General features: G+C 48.2%; 1 protein-coding gene across 7 annotated transcripts in view; it reads right to left on the bottom strand.

Moving 5' to 3' along the window:
* Positions 1 to 249: 249 nt before the first annotated feature.
* Positions 250 to 13,534, bottom strand: part of SAMD4A (sterile alpha motif domain containing 4A) — a 228,881-nt gene continuing 215,596 nt past the window's right edge. For 6 of the 7 annotated variants that reach the window (XM_050798252.1, XM_050798251.1, XM_050798253.1 and 3 more), the window contains 2 exons: positions 8,894 to 8,977; positions 250 to 4,700 (listed from right to left, as the gene is read on the bottom strand). In XM_050798252.1, coding sequence (XP_050654209.1) covers positions 4,672 to 4,700; positions 8,894 to 8,977 — 113 coding nt within the window. In that variant the 3' untranslated portion in view covers positions 250 to 4,671. Of the gene's footprint in view, positions 4,701 to 8,893; positions 8,978 to 9,066; positions 9,175 to 13,534 lie in introns of all 7 variants that reach the window. The other variant, XM_050798256.1, reaches the window with a different exon arrangement.

Raw genomic sequence — 13,534 nt, forward strand, 5'->3', positions numbered from 1 at the left:
CTGGGATTACAGGCGTGCACCACCATGCCTGGCTAATTTTTTTTGTTTTTTTGTATTTTTATTTGTATTTTTAGTAGAGACAGTGTTTCACCATGTTGGCCAGGCTAGTCTCGAACTCCTGACCTCAAGTGACCAACCTGCCTCGGCCTCCCAAAGTGCTGGGATTACAGGCATGAGCCACCGCACCAGGCCTCAGTTCTTATTTTCTATTCAATCATGTATGTTGAAAAAAAAACAGACACACACCAGTGTTACAAAACCTTGTATTAATCATTTCCCTTCACTTTCAATATAACGTTGATATGAAATATAGCCATGATTCTTAGTTACATGGGAGGAAATGAATAATAAATACATTGTAGCAAGTTTAAACCACAAGGGTGTTTCACTGGTAACAACATTTGAAAACTGTACACTTGCAAAGAACAGCATCTTCAAACATTAGTATATCTGTATATCAGTAAAGCTTTTACATGTAACAAACATGCTCTTTCCATATATGACAAATTTAAAAAATATGCATTGCTTGGCAACATGAACTAGGCAAAAATATTTCTTTGTTCACTAACTTTATACAGGAAAACAGGACGAAAGGCATGCATGTACAATACAGATGCCTGCACAGGGCATGCAACAAAAGAAAGCTTTTTAAAAGTCAGCTTACATTAGGCATAAATACATGAGGATTATATATTAATAAGGGAGGAAGTTTTCTGTTCGACATTATTAACATTCCTGTTTTCTTCCTATTCCTCCCAGAGGAATACACATTCACCTTTAAGTAAAGATAAAGGAATTACAAAAAAATAAAACTCACTTTGCAAACATCTCTGATGACTTGTAAAAAAAAAAAAAATCAACATTAGTGTTATCACAGCTCCATGTGCAAATTATCCTTCTGCAGGTTCTTCTTGTAACAGGCACACCCGAGCGCCTTGGTCAGGCTGCTTCCCCAGGCCCAAGCTGGAGCTAACTGCTATAGACATCTCCAGGGACCAATGAGACCGGGCCTGCTTTTTGTCCCCTCGCCCGCCTTCTGGTTGCATGCCTTTGCATTCAGCCCAGCTCATCCCCCCAGCCCAGGCTCCTGGGGAACACACATCTACAACCTTGCACCGGCAGTAGCTACAAGAGGTGCAGAAGAACAAAAGACCTGGAGAAGGCTCCCATCCCTTAAAAGGCAGCCAAGGACACCTCAAAAGAAACCCTTGTTTCCCTCAGTGTCTCTTCAAACGAATGGGAGAGAGGGGGGCCCAGCTGTAGCTCCAATCCTGAGTACCAAAAAGGAACCCTCAATACACAGGATTTGAGAGCTCGGTGCAAAGAGCCGCCCCGACAGGCAGACCCAGCCACGTCTATTTTGCTTGCTGGCTCTCGTTTAAAAAGTGAAAACTCAAAAGCATGTGAAAAAACAACAACATATCAGCAGCAATGTTTCATGTCTTGTACACAGTTCATGTGTTTCTTCCTACTGTTTCTGGTAAGAAGCCACTATGAATAAAAAGCACCAATAAAACATCATACATGATAACAATATTGTAGAATACCACTGTCCCTAGGACAATGTAGAGATGCCAAGTACACACTGCTTAAATCAGAACAAGGGGGAAAACATGTAGTGAAATAGATTTTACTCTGAGATTTTAAAATTGTTACTATTTTCTTAATATAAAACAGTTGCATTTGGTGGGGGTCAATGGGTAAATACAAAAAAAGGCACTGCTGCTTTTATTACTAAATATCTGACTTCACAGCCTTATGCATGCAACTGTTTGATTCTTTTATAAATAAAATTCTTTTGCTTTAGGATTTTTAAATTGAGCTGTATACCTGTAGTCAACACAGGACTCAAAACAAGGTGGGGACAGGCTCTTAAAATTTATCAAACACTCAACTTAAAAAAAAAATTAAAACACTAATAGCAAAACACAACTAAGTAGATAAATCTATACACTGTCAATGAAAAATAAGCTTTTCTTCTTTAAAAAAAGAATTATGTTGTTATTAATAACAGACTTTATCATGGTTACCAGCCATAGCAAGTTAATAAGTAACATATCCAAAATAATATCTCTAATAATCAGATAACCATTGTTTCTATATTCAGTGAAGGAATAAATAGAAATTCAGATTTGCAAATACTTTAAGGTCTTCTTCCTTTTAAAGGATTCATGCGAATGTGATTGTGTTCACAATCTGTTTTCTGAATAACATGAGTCTTTATGGATATATGTGTTTTTGCAGCAGATCCGAATGCTTTCCTTTCTCAGCGAGATGTGTAACACCATGGTTTTTTCTCCTCTTTATTCGCTTTCTCAGTATCCTACAAACCCACATTCGCAAACCCTCTGGTCTTACCTTTGGCCTTCAACCTTTGACCTGTTCTTCCTGCCTTACATGTGATCATCCATCCCAACACATTCCCCAAGTAACACTAAGCTTGTTTAGAAAAGGGATGTGGGGGATGAATGTTAATGGCACTTGGTTAAAAATAATCAACTAAAAAATGCCATCTTTTTCTGCACATGGATTTGCATCTTTAGAACTTAGTCACCCAAGGAGAGGTCTGAAACTTTTTTTTTTTTTTTATTCATTGCATGAAATTGTGGCTTCAAGCCTTCTATGCTCACGAAAGGCTTTCTATGGTTACATTGTTCTCACCTTCTTAGACTCAAATTGACTTCAAAAACCTGGTGGCGGCATCCAAGACTGGGTTGGGTGTATGTTTTTGATCTTGAAAGTAAAAGAAAATTGTTCAGATTTCATTAAGGCCTTTTAGGTCTGTATGTAGTTCATTAGCTTTAAAAAAAAAAGAGACAGTGATTTCCATAGTCTGATCTTCTGAATTTCAACTCTGACTTCACATACACACACACACATACACACACACACACACACACACACACACACACACACACACACACACAAAAAGAAAGGCACCCGACTCATCCATGTAACAAACAGGTCTTGTACCATCTCCCTGATCTTGCCTCCGGCCGAGCATTCATACCTTCATTTACACAACCTGATTTTCCACACAGTTAACTCCTCTTTGATTTCCTCTAATACCCTCTACTGCGTCAAATTCTGAAATGTAGCCTTTCTTGCCCTTCATAGACAGAGCTATTACTTTGTGGTAGGTACCATAGTTTCTCAATCTCCCACCAAGTAACCAGTGTCTTTTCCCTCCCCTCTGTGTGGATGGATAAATCAACCAACACAGCAAATCCCTAATTCATACTGTGCGGATAGCGCTGTCATTTCCATCGTGAAATCAACCTTTCCTACATCTTTCATCGCCCACCGAGGATGGTGGGGCTGCGCCGTGTGGGCCAAACATCTCCCTTCCTGCGCTCTCTGGCACTTGCTGACGGACCCTCTGTACACTGTTGCTGGGCCTTTCTTCCCTCCTTTTCCTCAGCAGTGATGGGTGAAGTGGATGCAGCCTCCAGGCTCGAGTTCCTACAAGCGATCCTAATGTAAAGGTTTTGAGCTCGTTATCTGGGTATCAAACCTCTCACGAGGGGAAAAAGTCCATCCTTGCCTCTTCTCCTCCAGTGGAACTTGTACCCACCTGTGTGTGTGTGGGGCAAGGCTGGGAGTGACAGGATAATGCCCCATGGGTGGGGAGGAAAGGGAGGGAGGCCTCTCCATGACATGCAAATCCAGCACAGAAAGAGGCTGCAGGATTCTTTGAGAATCTCTGGGTGCCCTGCGAGCAAACCCATAACTGATCACATGATGTCCTCATCCTTGTGCACTCACCCAATGCTGTGCTCATTCTGGCCACGTCCATGTCCTTCAAGTCCACCCACACGCTCCTCCCGCCTAACGGTGAAAGACGGACAGCTCAGGCCTACGTGACTGCATCCATCTTCCCAAGAAACAGAGCTCAGCAGCCGTTTTAAAAAGACACTCTGCTGCTCTTACAAAAATAGAGGAAAAAAATGAATCCATAACAACAACAGATCCTTTACAAAAACCATAGTATGAAGAGAGGTTCTATCCAAACTCTTTACACATTATGTACCCTTTAAAATTATTATGTAAACAATACACAAATCAAAGTTTAGCTGAAGTTTTGTTAGAGGGAATTTCTTCCTTCTTTCCCCCGTTGCCATGGGCCCTCTCCTATGGCTGCTTCCAGCAGGGGCCTCAGGGAAATCTAATCAGGATTGGATTGGATATAAAAGGCAAGCCACTATCTTGCTTTGGGTGCACATGCCCACAATATCCTTCTGTGGCCTGCCTGTAAAGCCAGGCCTTCCGAGAAGCCTCCCCAGGGCCAGGGCTTCTGCCGTCCTCTTGTGTGTCTCCTATCTCTTTCATGGCAGTACTCTTTCCCCTGCCCCCTTTCCATCCAGGGAGCTACCTGCATTCCCTCCACTCCCTCCGCCCCCCTCCCAGTCTCATAATTCCCTAGAGACCCCTCCCCACCCCACACACCAAACCATCCCATGACAGAAACAAATGACAAAATAACCAACCCCAGGTCTACTGATATGTTTACGAGGATGACCTACGCTCTCACAAAATCAAAACGGGAGAGGGACCAGGGGAAAGAAAGGCTGCAAAGTATCTTGGAGGATTCTGTGCAACCCTGAAGATGGCGGACACTGGACCCGCAGCAGTCGATTTCACGGCCAGCGCGGTCACTCTCATCTTCAGCTTCTAGATTGTGGAGGTCCGGTCAACCCCGTCTGGGAGAGAAAGCAGCAAACAATGGGCACAGGTGAGCAAAACCATCCTGTTCGTGCCCACCTATGCCAATGCCATGCATGGTGGGCCTCCCAGCCTCTGAGGGCAGAGAAGGGCTCCTGTGTTCATGTGTTCATGCATTTATATGCCCACCCACACAACATCTGGGAAATAGCTATTTTTGCCAGGAACCATATTGAACCTGAGAACCAAGATGAAAATATCTAATCCTCACCTCCCAAGTACTTATATTTGAGGGTAGACACAGACATGAAGCCAGACAATAATGCTGTATGTGATCATTGCTATAACGATCCAAGATAGCAGGAACATGGAGGAAGGAATGATGGCTGCCCAGTTGGTCTGGGAAGTCAAGGAGTTTCAGAGAGATACAAAGTGACTTTTGTAGCTGGTGCTGGCAGGAGAAGGAGGAGGGTGGGGATGGCGTGCGGTGCACACATAGGCGGGATGGTAGGTCATCCAGTGGTGGAGCTGAGGGTGCATTGGAGGTTTAGGATGAAGGGTGGGGAATGGAGTAGAGGAGATAGGGTGAAGAGCCAGGCAGGGGCTGCGACAGACACGCAGGTGGACCTGTCTAGCTCACATCCCTTTCTTTGGCAGCCTCTCCTTCTCACCCCATGTCTCTGATGAGAGACTGGGGACAAGCTAGCTGTGACCCTGTCCACAGCTGAGCAGACCATGAAGGATGGATACATCTGATCCAAACAAATCCAGATTCTCTGTCTCGAGAATCTGATCAAAGGCAGAGATGTCTGAGGTAGGTGCTGTGGGCACTTAGAACTGAACAGTCTCGGGGAGGTGGGAGAGTGCTGAGGCCGCCCAGAATCTGCCACATCTACATTTTGGAGAAGTGGAAAACCCAAGCTACAGAGAAGGCAGGCGATATGCCCATCAGAGGTGTGAGGCCTGCCCGGCCCCTTTTTGGCTATCTGCTTACACATGGATTCTAGGAGGGTCCCCAGGAGCACACCATAGGGTCTTACATACCATGAACAAGAGCTTAGAGGTAGGTAGTTGGGGAATTATAAGCAGTAGAGTAATCAGATTTAATTTGAGAATGGTTTATCTGGTAGTTGCATCAGATAACCTGAAGAAGGATAAGGCTGGTGGCGGGTGGACCAGTTAAGAGGCCCCTATAATGGTCTGTGCCAGAACTGACAAGGGTCTTTTCCAGTGAGCAAAGACAGGCATGGATTAGCCATCACAGGCGGTAGAAATAACGGCATTCAGTGACCACTAGATGTGGGTGAGACAGGGCTGCGGGGTGCCTCTCTTTGCTGATGTCCCAGTCCAAGCCCCAGTATCACAGAACTGGTCCACCAGATGCAGCATCTCTGCTTGGCAGACCTCGGGTGTGAGAAGGGAGTGGCAGTGTGTTCCAGGGAAAGCTGGAGGACCCAAGTGATAGAGGGGGCGTGCTGAGGCCACCACAGGGGGTTCCTGGCCTCCTCGTGGATGCAGCCAGGCTGGCAACTCTGCCAGTGGGGCCTTGGAGGAGAAGCACTTCTTCAGTCAAAACTTTTGAGATAACTGTAGGTTCACATGCAGTTGTAAGAAATAGTCCAAACAGACCCAGTGTACTTGTATATAAGTTCTGTATGATTTTAGGGGAGATTTTAAAGAAAGGAAGCAATGGTCCCTGCGTGTGTCAGTGGTGTCAGATCACCAATCCTAGAGGCCAACAGATGTGAGCCTCTTCCTCCATCCCTGAGTCGCAAGCATCAGAACCTCTTTTACTGTGCTTTCCTCTCCCTGCCCATTCCTCTTCCTATAAAATGACTTAATTCATTGGCATACTGTCTCCAGCAAGGTCATCTTTCCTGGCATCTGGAAGGGGTCAGCCAGGAGAGAGGCTCTGTCATATTGGGAGGGCACACTGCCACTGTGCCCAACTAGGCCACCCTGAACTTAATTTGCATTCTCTGCTCAGGAAACTGCTTACGAGGCTTCCCACCGGAGGGGATTATTGGGAAAAAACACAGCAATAAAAAGGCTTAGGAGATTAACCTGATGAAAACATTAGCAAAAAACCCATAAGTTCAGAGAGGTTTTCTGTAAAAATAGAACAGACTGAAAAAAAATGAAGTCTTTTCAATGAAAACCTTCCTTTAATAAAGAGCGTTTGGTATTCTTGCTGCTAATGATGATAATGTTAGTACTTAGCAGTTTGATATGAGCCTCCAAAATGCCAATTGTCTGAGATGTATCAAGCCCTGGGAGAAAAGGTCAGTTCTCCTCCTTCTCTGGTCAAAACCAGTGAAAGACTGAGTCAGTCCCCCACCCAGCTGGCCACTGTAGAGCAGGGGAGCACAGGGACTTCCCTCCCCATGTCAGAACTCTGGCAGGCGCCAGCTCAGGGGACTCACTCACCAGCTGCCATCCTAACTCTGGTCCCAGGGAGACTCTCATTACTACTTTTAATTGAGATATTTGCATATCATAAGTTTCACCCTTTGAAAGTACACAATTCAGTGGTTTTTAGTACATTTGCAAAGCTGTGCAACCCTCACCACTATCTAATTCCAGAATATTTTCATCCTCCTCCCTTCAGCCCCTGGCAACCACTCATCTACTTTCTGTCCCAGTAGATTAGTCTATCCTGGACATCTCACATAAATGGAATCATAATGCTCTGTGGTCTTTCATGCCTGGCTTGTTTCACTCAGCATGTCAAGATTCATCCACTGCGTTGCATAGGCGGTACTTGTTTGCTTTTTAAAGGCTGAATGCTGTTTCACTGTATGGCTACACATTTTCTTGAGCCATATTCATCCTTTGGTGGACATTTGAGTTGTCTCCCATTACTCATTAGGGGGCTGCTGACCCAGTCTCCTCTATGAGGTAAAGATGAGCTGGTGGCACCTCCTGCCAGAGGTGCCAGGGATGGCCCAGTGATGTTCCTGAGATCTGAATGGCCACGGCAGAGAGCAGTGGTTCGCAAATGAGGCTCTTTATAGAGCCCCGGGAGAAGTCATAGAAGGGGCTGTGTCTTCCCACCATCTGTTTGGTGAAGCCCTGTGATGCCCTTGGAAGGCCTTCAGCTCCCCCTGGTACGGAGGTCAGGTGGGTGTGGTCCTGGCCCACCCCTCTGCTCCATGCAGAGCATTGATCTATTTCATATTTGGTTTCAGGATAAGATTGTGTTTGCAGAGACTAAACATCTAACAACCTTAGGTCTGGAGGACAAGGCTCTCTGAAGCAGCAGAGGATGGCAGTCTTTTCCTCACACTGCCAGGGGTGGTGCACATCTTGGCTCTAGGTGTGTGTAGACTGGAGAGGGCTATTGGAAAGGCTCATAGGAGGCCTCTCTGTGTCTCTGTGGCATAGAGCCTCCCAGGAAGCTGACAGGAAATGGCAGGCATCTCTTCTCTCCTCTGCCTGCCAAGCATTGTAAATATCCAGGCCCAGAGAAAGGTGCCCGCTTAGTACCAGGAGGGAGCTGAAGGCCTCCCAGGGCTGCTCCCAAGCATGGCTTCCAACCAAACACACGCGGGAGCACGGCTGCTTCCGTGAGCTGCGTGTGGAGCTGCAGCCCTGCACGGCCCAGCCACCATTCCTGGCTTGGGGCAGTGGATGTGCAGGCCCCTGTAACTCAACCTGTCCCTGTCACACAGGAAAGGACACCTCAGCCTGCTTTGGGCTCCAGGTGTCAAGAAAGCTGTTTGCAACTGGGAGATACACAAACAAGCTGGGTTTTCTGTTTTTCAAAAATTCTATTTTTAGGGCAGCTGGGCTACGCTTGGACCAGGCCGGGGGATCTAGTGCAGAGAAGGGAAGCATCCAATGTTGTACGGGATATTCCCACTAAAAGCCATGTCTCGTGTCCCTGACTCCTCCAGGACTGGCACTTGGCTGGGACAACCGCTGTGGTGTGATTTCCACATGTACCGGGAGGTGGAGCTTCTGGGGACAGAGGGACAGCTCTGATCTCCAGGTCCCTGACTCACCTCTCAGAAAAGGAGGAGGAACAGGGCACTGGCCATTGGCATGGTGCTGCTGGAAAAGGGTCCAATAGTACCCTAAGGTCACTCTTTCTCCCTGTCCCCTGCCTATCCCTCCTTGTCCTCCCCCAGTTCTCCTGAGCTCCTGCCACAGTGTAGGCACCAGATGGCCAGAAGTTCTCCCAGGCACGTGGTAACAGGGACTTGGGGACATGCAGGAAGAACACACTCACCTCCCAGGGCGTGTTCGGTCATACTGAGGCACAACGACTCCAGCCTGTTGTTGATGTCAGGTTCGGTCACGGGAAGCTGGAATTCTGCAGGGGATAAAGGGTTATGTTGGTGACAAGGAGGAGATAAGCAGGGTGCCACCTGGTTCCACCTGCAAGAGAAGGGTCTGGTGTGCCTCCCCGGGAGGACGTGGGGACTATCAGCGCTGGCACGGAAGGGGCTCCACTCAGGCTCAACCAACCTCTAAGGTCTGTTAAACACAGTCCACTGTGAACTTGGGAACCTGAAACAAAACAGAGACTAAAAATAGCTGGTCATGTCATAGTCTGTGCTTCCTCTGCTCAGAACCCTCCAGCGGCCTCCCATCCTGCAAGGCCCCGTGTGATCCAGGCCCTTGTTATCTCTGTGCCCTCACACAGCTCTCTCCTTCCTCCACTCCGCCCCAGGCCCCCTCCTACCTCAGGGCCTTTGCACCACCGTTCCCTGGAGTGGTTTCCATGGCTCTCCCTGCCTTTACATTTCTGGCTCTATCGTCTCCTCAGAAAGGACTTTGTTCCTTGTATGAGCCATGCCCCCACACTATCCCTTTCCCGTGCTTTATTTTTCTTCATAGCATTCGCCCACAGCTGTCATATTTGATATTTGTATTCACTTTCTACTGTCCCCCTCCCCTGACCCCGCTGAGTGCTCACCTCATTGGAGCAGAACTTAGCTCTGCCCCCTGTGCCTAGAGCAGGGCCTGGCCCGCATCTAGAGCGGGGGCGGAAGGCCAGGGCCCGGCACACACCTCTTCTGAGTGCGAGACCACGTGGGGGGCTTTAGGTGTGTGGGCTCCTTGATCCACCCAACAAGCCCAAGTGGGGTTGGGAGAGGTGAAGCCACACATCAGTTACCCAGTTCACATGGAGCTGGGGCCAGGCCGCCTCTGACTCCAGAGCCGGGCTCTGCCGCCTGCCACAGCAACTGCAGGTGACGGTCAACGCCCTCAGCCTTGAGGGCCTCTAGAACCAAGGGCTGAGATGCCCACTCTGCAGGCAGTAGGGGCTCAGCTCCCACTGCCCGACAGTGCTGTGCACATTCTCACCGCAATCTCCCCTCTATCTCCCCAGGTTCCAGTGTCGCCTGTCGTGAGCAGGAGGCAGCCCCTGGGAGCCACCTCCTCTCCCCTGCTGGGGCTCTCGCTGTCAGCACCTCCACAGGCCTCATCCGGTGGCGACTTTAAATGTCCTCAACTATCTAGAAGTGCCTTGCGGACAGTGATGATGCTTCCCTATCTCTCTGAATCTCCCTCAGCGCCCGGCCCTGGCCTTCTGCCTCATACATGTCTACTGAGTGAAGAAAAAGCGAAAGAAGTAGAAGGAAACTCTGACAGCTAAGAGTTGTGAAATCCCCCCTTTTTTTTTTTTTAAACATTTTGTGACACTAGTTTGAAAAGAATTGCAAAATCCTACAGGGAGAGGCAGAAAAAAAGTCCCAGAGGCGGTGTCCAGAGTGGGGTGTGTTCCAGGTGACCGAGAAGTCTCCGTGTTGCCACCACCTTCCTCCGTGAGCCTGGGAAGCTGTTCCCTGCTGAGGGCCTTAGCTCTTCTACTTGTCAAGTGGGGAAAGCATTCTGGGGTCCCACTGCAGGCCACCTGCCTGCTCCTTCATGTCTCCACCAAGGGAGCACATGGGCCAGAGACAGAAAGAGAAGTGAAACGAGGTTGGTGGCTTGGCGGGATAGGAAACTGAAACCAGTGGTTAAACCAAAGTTTTGTTTTCCTTGATTTGCTATACATTAAGATAAATCTCTGCAATGTGTGTTCCCATTGTCAGCTAATTCAGAGGCAGATGTTGCTTCCGTTATTTAAAAATTGCAAAGAGAAGGCTGGCAAAATGGAACGCTATGGAAAGCACCAGAGAGCTGACTGTGTTCTTCCTGACCCATGTTCCGGCGTCGATGGGTTTGGAAGACAACCGTGCCAGTTCGTGAGCAGACGGAGGCTGACTGAGCTTCCAGGGAAGTGGGGTGCCGCAGAGAATGGCAGGAGTCTCCACCGCCCCCACCCACTAGTTGCTGTTAGAGTAGGGTCGGGGCAATTAGACAATTCCAGAGGGAAGAGATTTTAGTATTTTCATCCATTCATGTGAAAATCATATGCATGCAAAAATTAGCAGTCTTCAGGGTGTGAAATCTATAAAATAGAAACACAATTTTATATATAGCGAGTTAGCAAATACGAAAAAAAACAAACCTCAGCAATTATAGCCATCCATATGCTCATTGTAAGATTTAGTTTACTCTCCAGCGCTCCCCTTTAAACAAACACTGTGGAGAGATTTGGATAAATAAAGATGCTCGACATTTGGAGAGAAGTGTTTCAGCTGCAGGATTTCTTGCCAACACGCAGCAAAATGCCATTTTCCAAGCCTGGGATTGCGTGTTCCAAAAAGGGGGCTGAGAAACGCAGGGCTCTCCGCTCCAGAATCCCCAAACCTTCGTGGCTGCTCTTTTAGGTGGGAAGTGGGGGTGTTCGCTCCTTCTCCCCAGCTCTTTGCTTCCAGGCGCTGGGGAGCCATGACCCCCACCACTCTGAGTGGCTCTGAAAAATTCTAAGTCTTGGGAGAAGCCCATATGTTCACACTGCAGAGTTTCCTAATAGTGTGACTTTTTAATTGTGTATTTGATAAAAACAGATCCATGCCATCTCGCCGCACGTATAAGACAGAAAGACCAGTTGGGTGCAAAACAGCTTCCATCTCAGGCTAGGAACCCTCAGCCGCATGGGGCTTGGTGCCCCAGAGGGGCATTCGGGCAGCTCTTGCCCCACAGACCAACGTAAACCACCAGGCCAACCCTTGCTGTGGCTCCTGTTAACCCTGAGGGCCCATCTCATTTATCCCAGGCCCCTGCCCCTACCAGCCACAGACCAGGCAGATGGAGATCTGAGTCCTAGGAAGGCAAAAGTTAAGACCCCTTTTTAACTGAGCCTCCTCTGCTGTTTCCCAAAGGGGGCATGTTTCTTCAGCTCAGATGGCATCTCTGAGGACCGTTCCAGTATTCAGTAAGGACCCCCAGTTTTGGAATCCCCAAGGTCTCGGCTGACTTGAAACATTAATTGTATCTTTTCAGAAGTCTCACATGTATGGAGTAGTCCTGTGCTCAGGCCCAGGGTCAAGAAGATTCTGGAAGAGAACGCTACCCATCCCTAATGAGGTGTTGCTGTAGCACCCCCCTGAGGAGCCCACAGGGCTTGTCCTTGGCAGTAACCGTCCATCCCTACTGGGTCTCATGTGTGGCACCCTTGGTACAATTCTGCAGTGCTCTTTCTCCAAGGCACTGAGGGTAAGGAGCCAATTTCTTTAGGACTTTAGAATAAGAAACAGGCTGGGGCATTCCAGGAAAAATCTGTAGAATCCCATTTTGCCAATGACAGCTGAGGCAACTCTGTTGGATAACTAGAAAGGTGTGGAGTCTGGTTCACTGAGGAGCAGGGTTGCTAGGAGGAGAGAAAGCAGGGAAGACAAAAAGGGACAGAGAAGTGGGACCTGGACCACTGTGATGAGATGAGTAAATAAGAAAGGAAGACAAGGGAACTAAGAAGAAAGGGGGAGGATGGTAACAAAAGGGAAAGAAATGGCATGGGTAGGGAAACAGAGGGGCGGGGCAGCAGGCAAGCTGAGGATGGCAGAGACGGCCATGGAGGGTGGCAGGAGGGTATGAGTAATGAATGGCATCCCTGAGTTGGCTATGGGAACACACCTTTTCTCTGGTGGCCTCCTAACATTCCTAAGCCTGCAGAAGAGGGTCAGTGCCTGTGGAGGTCCTCTGGGACCAGAGCTTTCACAAAAAGTGATGGGTACATGGTATAAGATGATATTGTACCATCTTGCCCCAAGTTGATGCTCAGAGGGAGGAGGCTGTGGGCCCAGCTGGGTTCTTGGCTATGACAGAATTGATTTATCAATCTCCCTACCCATTGTCTGCCAGTCCTGAACAGGGATGTCTGCCTTGATTTATTGGAAGACATGGAGGAAATATTTATCCAGTACTGTACGTGGGTCCCTGTTCTGGTTTCTGCCTCTGCATGGCAGCCCCTTCCACTCCCTAATGGACCCAGTGCACCAATAACTAACTCTCTATTCTTTCTAAAGGCAGTTCTCTGGAAGGAAATGAAAAATAACAGCCTGGAGTACTGTGCTCCCAGATATATGCCGAGTGCTTACGGTAGAAGAATCCCAATTGTGAGCTGGTGCTTAAAGGAGGTTTGCTGTGGTGAACAGGTAAGTCACACCATGAAATGCTGCCACGTGAGGCGCCACTGGACCCAGCTCACATCCAGCTGGTTCACTACCAAGGGTAGTTTGCATGTGGCTTTGGGCAAGGGAAGGATGAGGTTTCCAGAAGGCTGTGCAGCCTACCCTTCTGAAGGTTTTCCTTTGAAGACTGCTATGGGGTTCCCTGCCCTTTTCTGTTAGGCCCTCCAGGGGGTAAAGAACCTCCATGATCTCCTACTGTTGAGCCACAGCCACTCCAGGATCCTCTCCGACTGGTCCCAAGGACAACTAAGCCTGGGTCAGTAGGAATTAATTGCTTCCAAAATAAAGGATCCCTCTCCAAGCAATTTCCAAACCAATTATCTAGTTGAGAACACACCCTGCCT

Source organism: Macaca thibetana, chromosome 7, assembly GCF_024542745.1.
Source record: "Macaca thibetana thibetana isolate TM-01 chromosome 7, ASM2454274v1, whole genome shotgun sequence".
Classification (NCBI taxonomy): Eukaryota; Metazoa; Chordata; class Mammalia; order Primates; family Cercopithecidae; genus Macaca; species Macaca thibetana.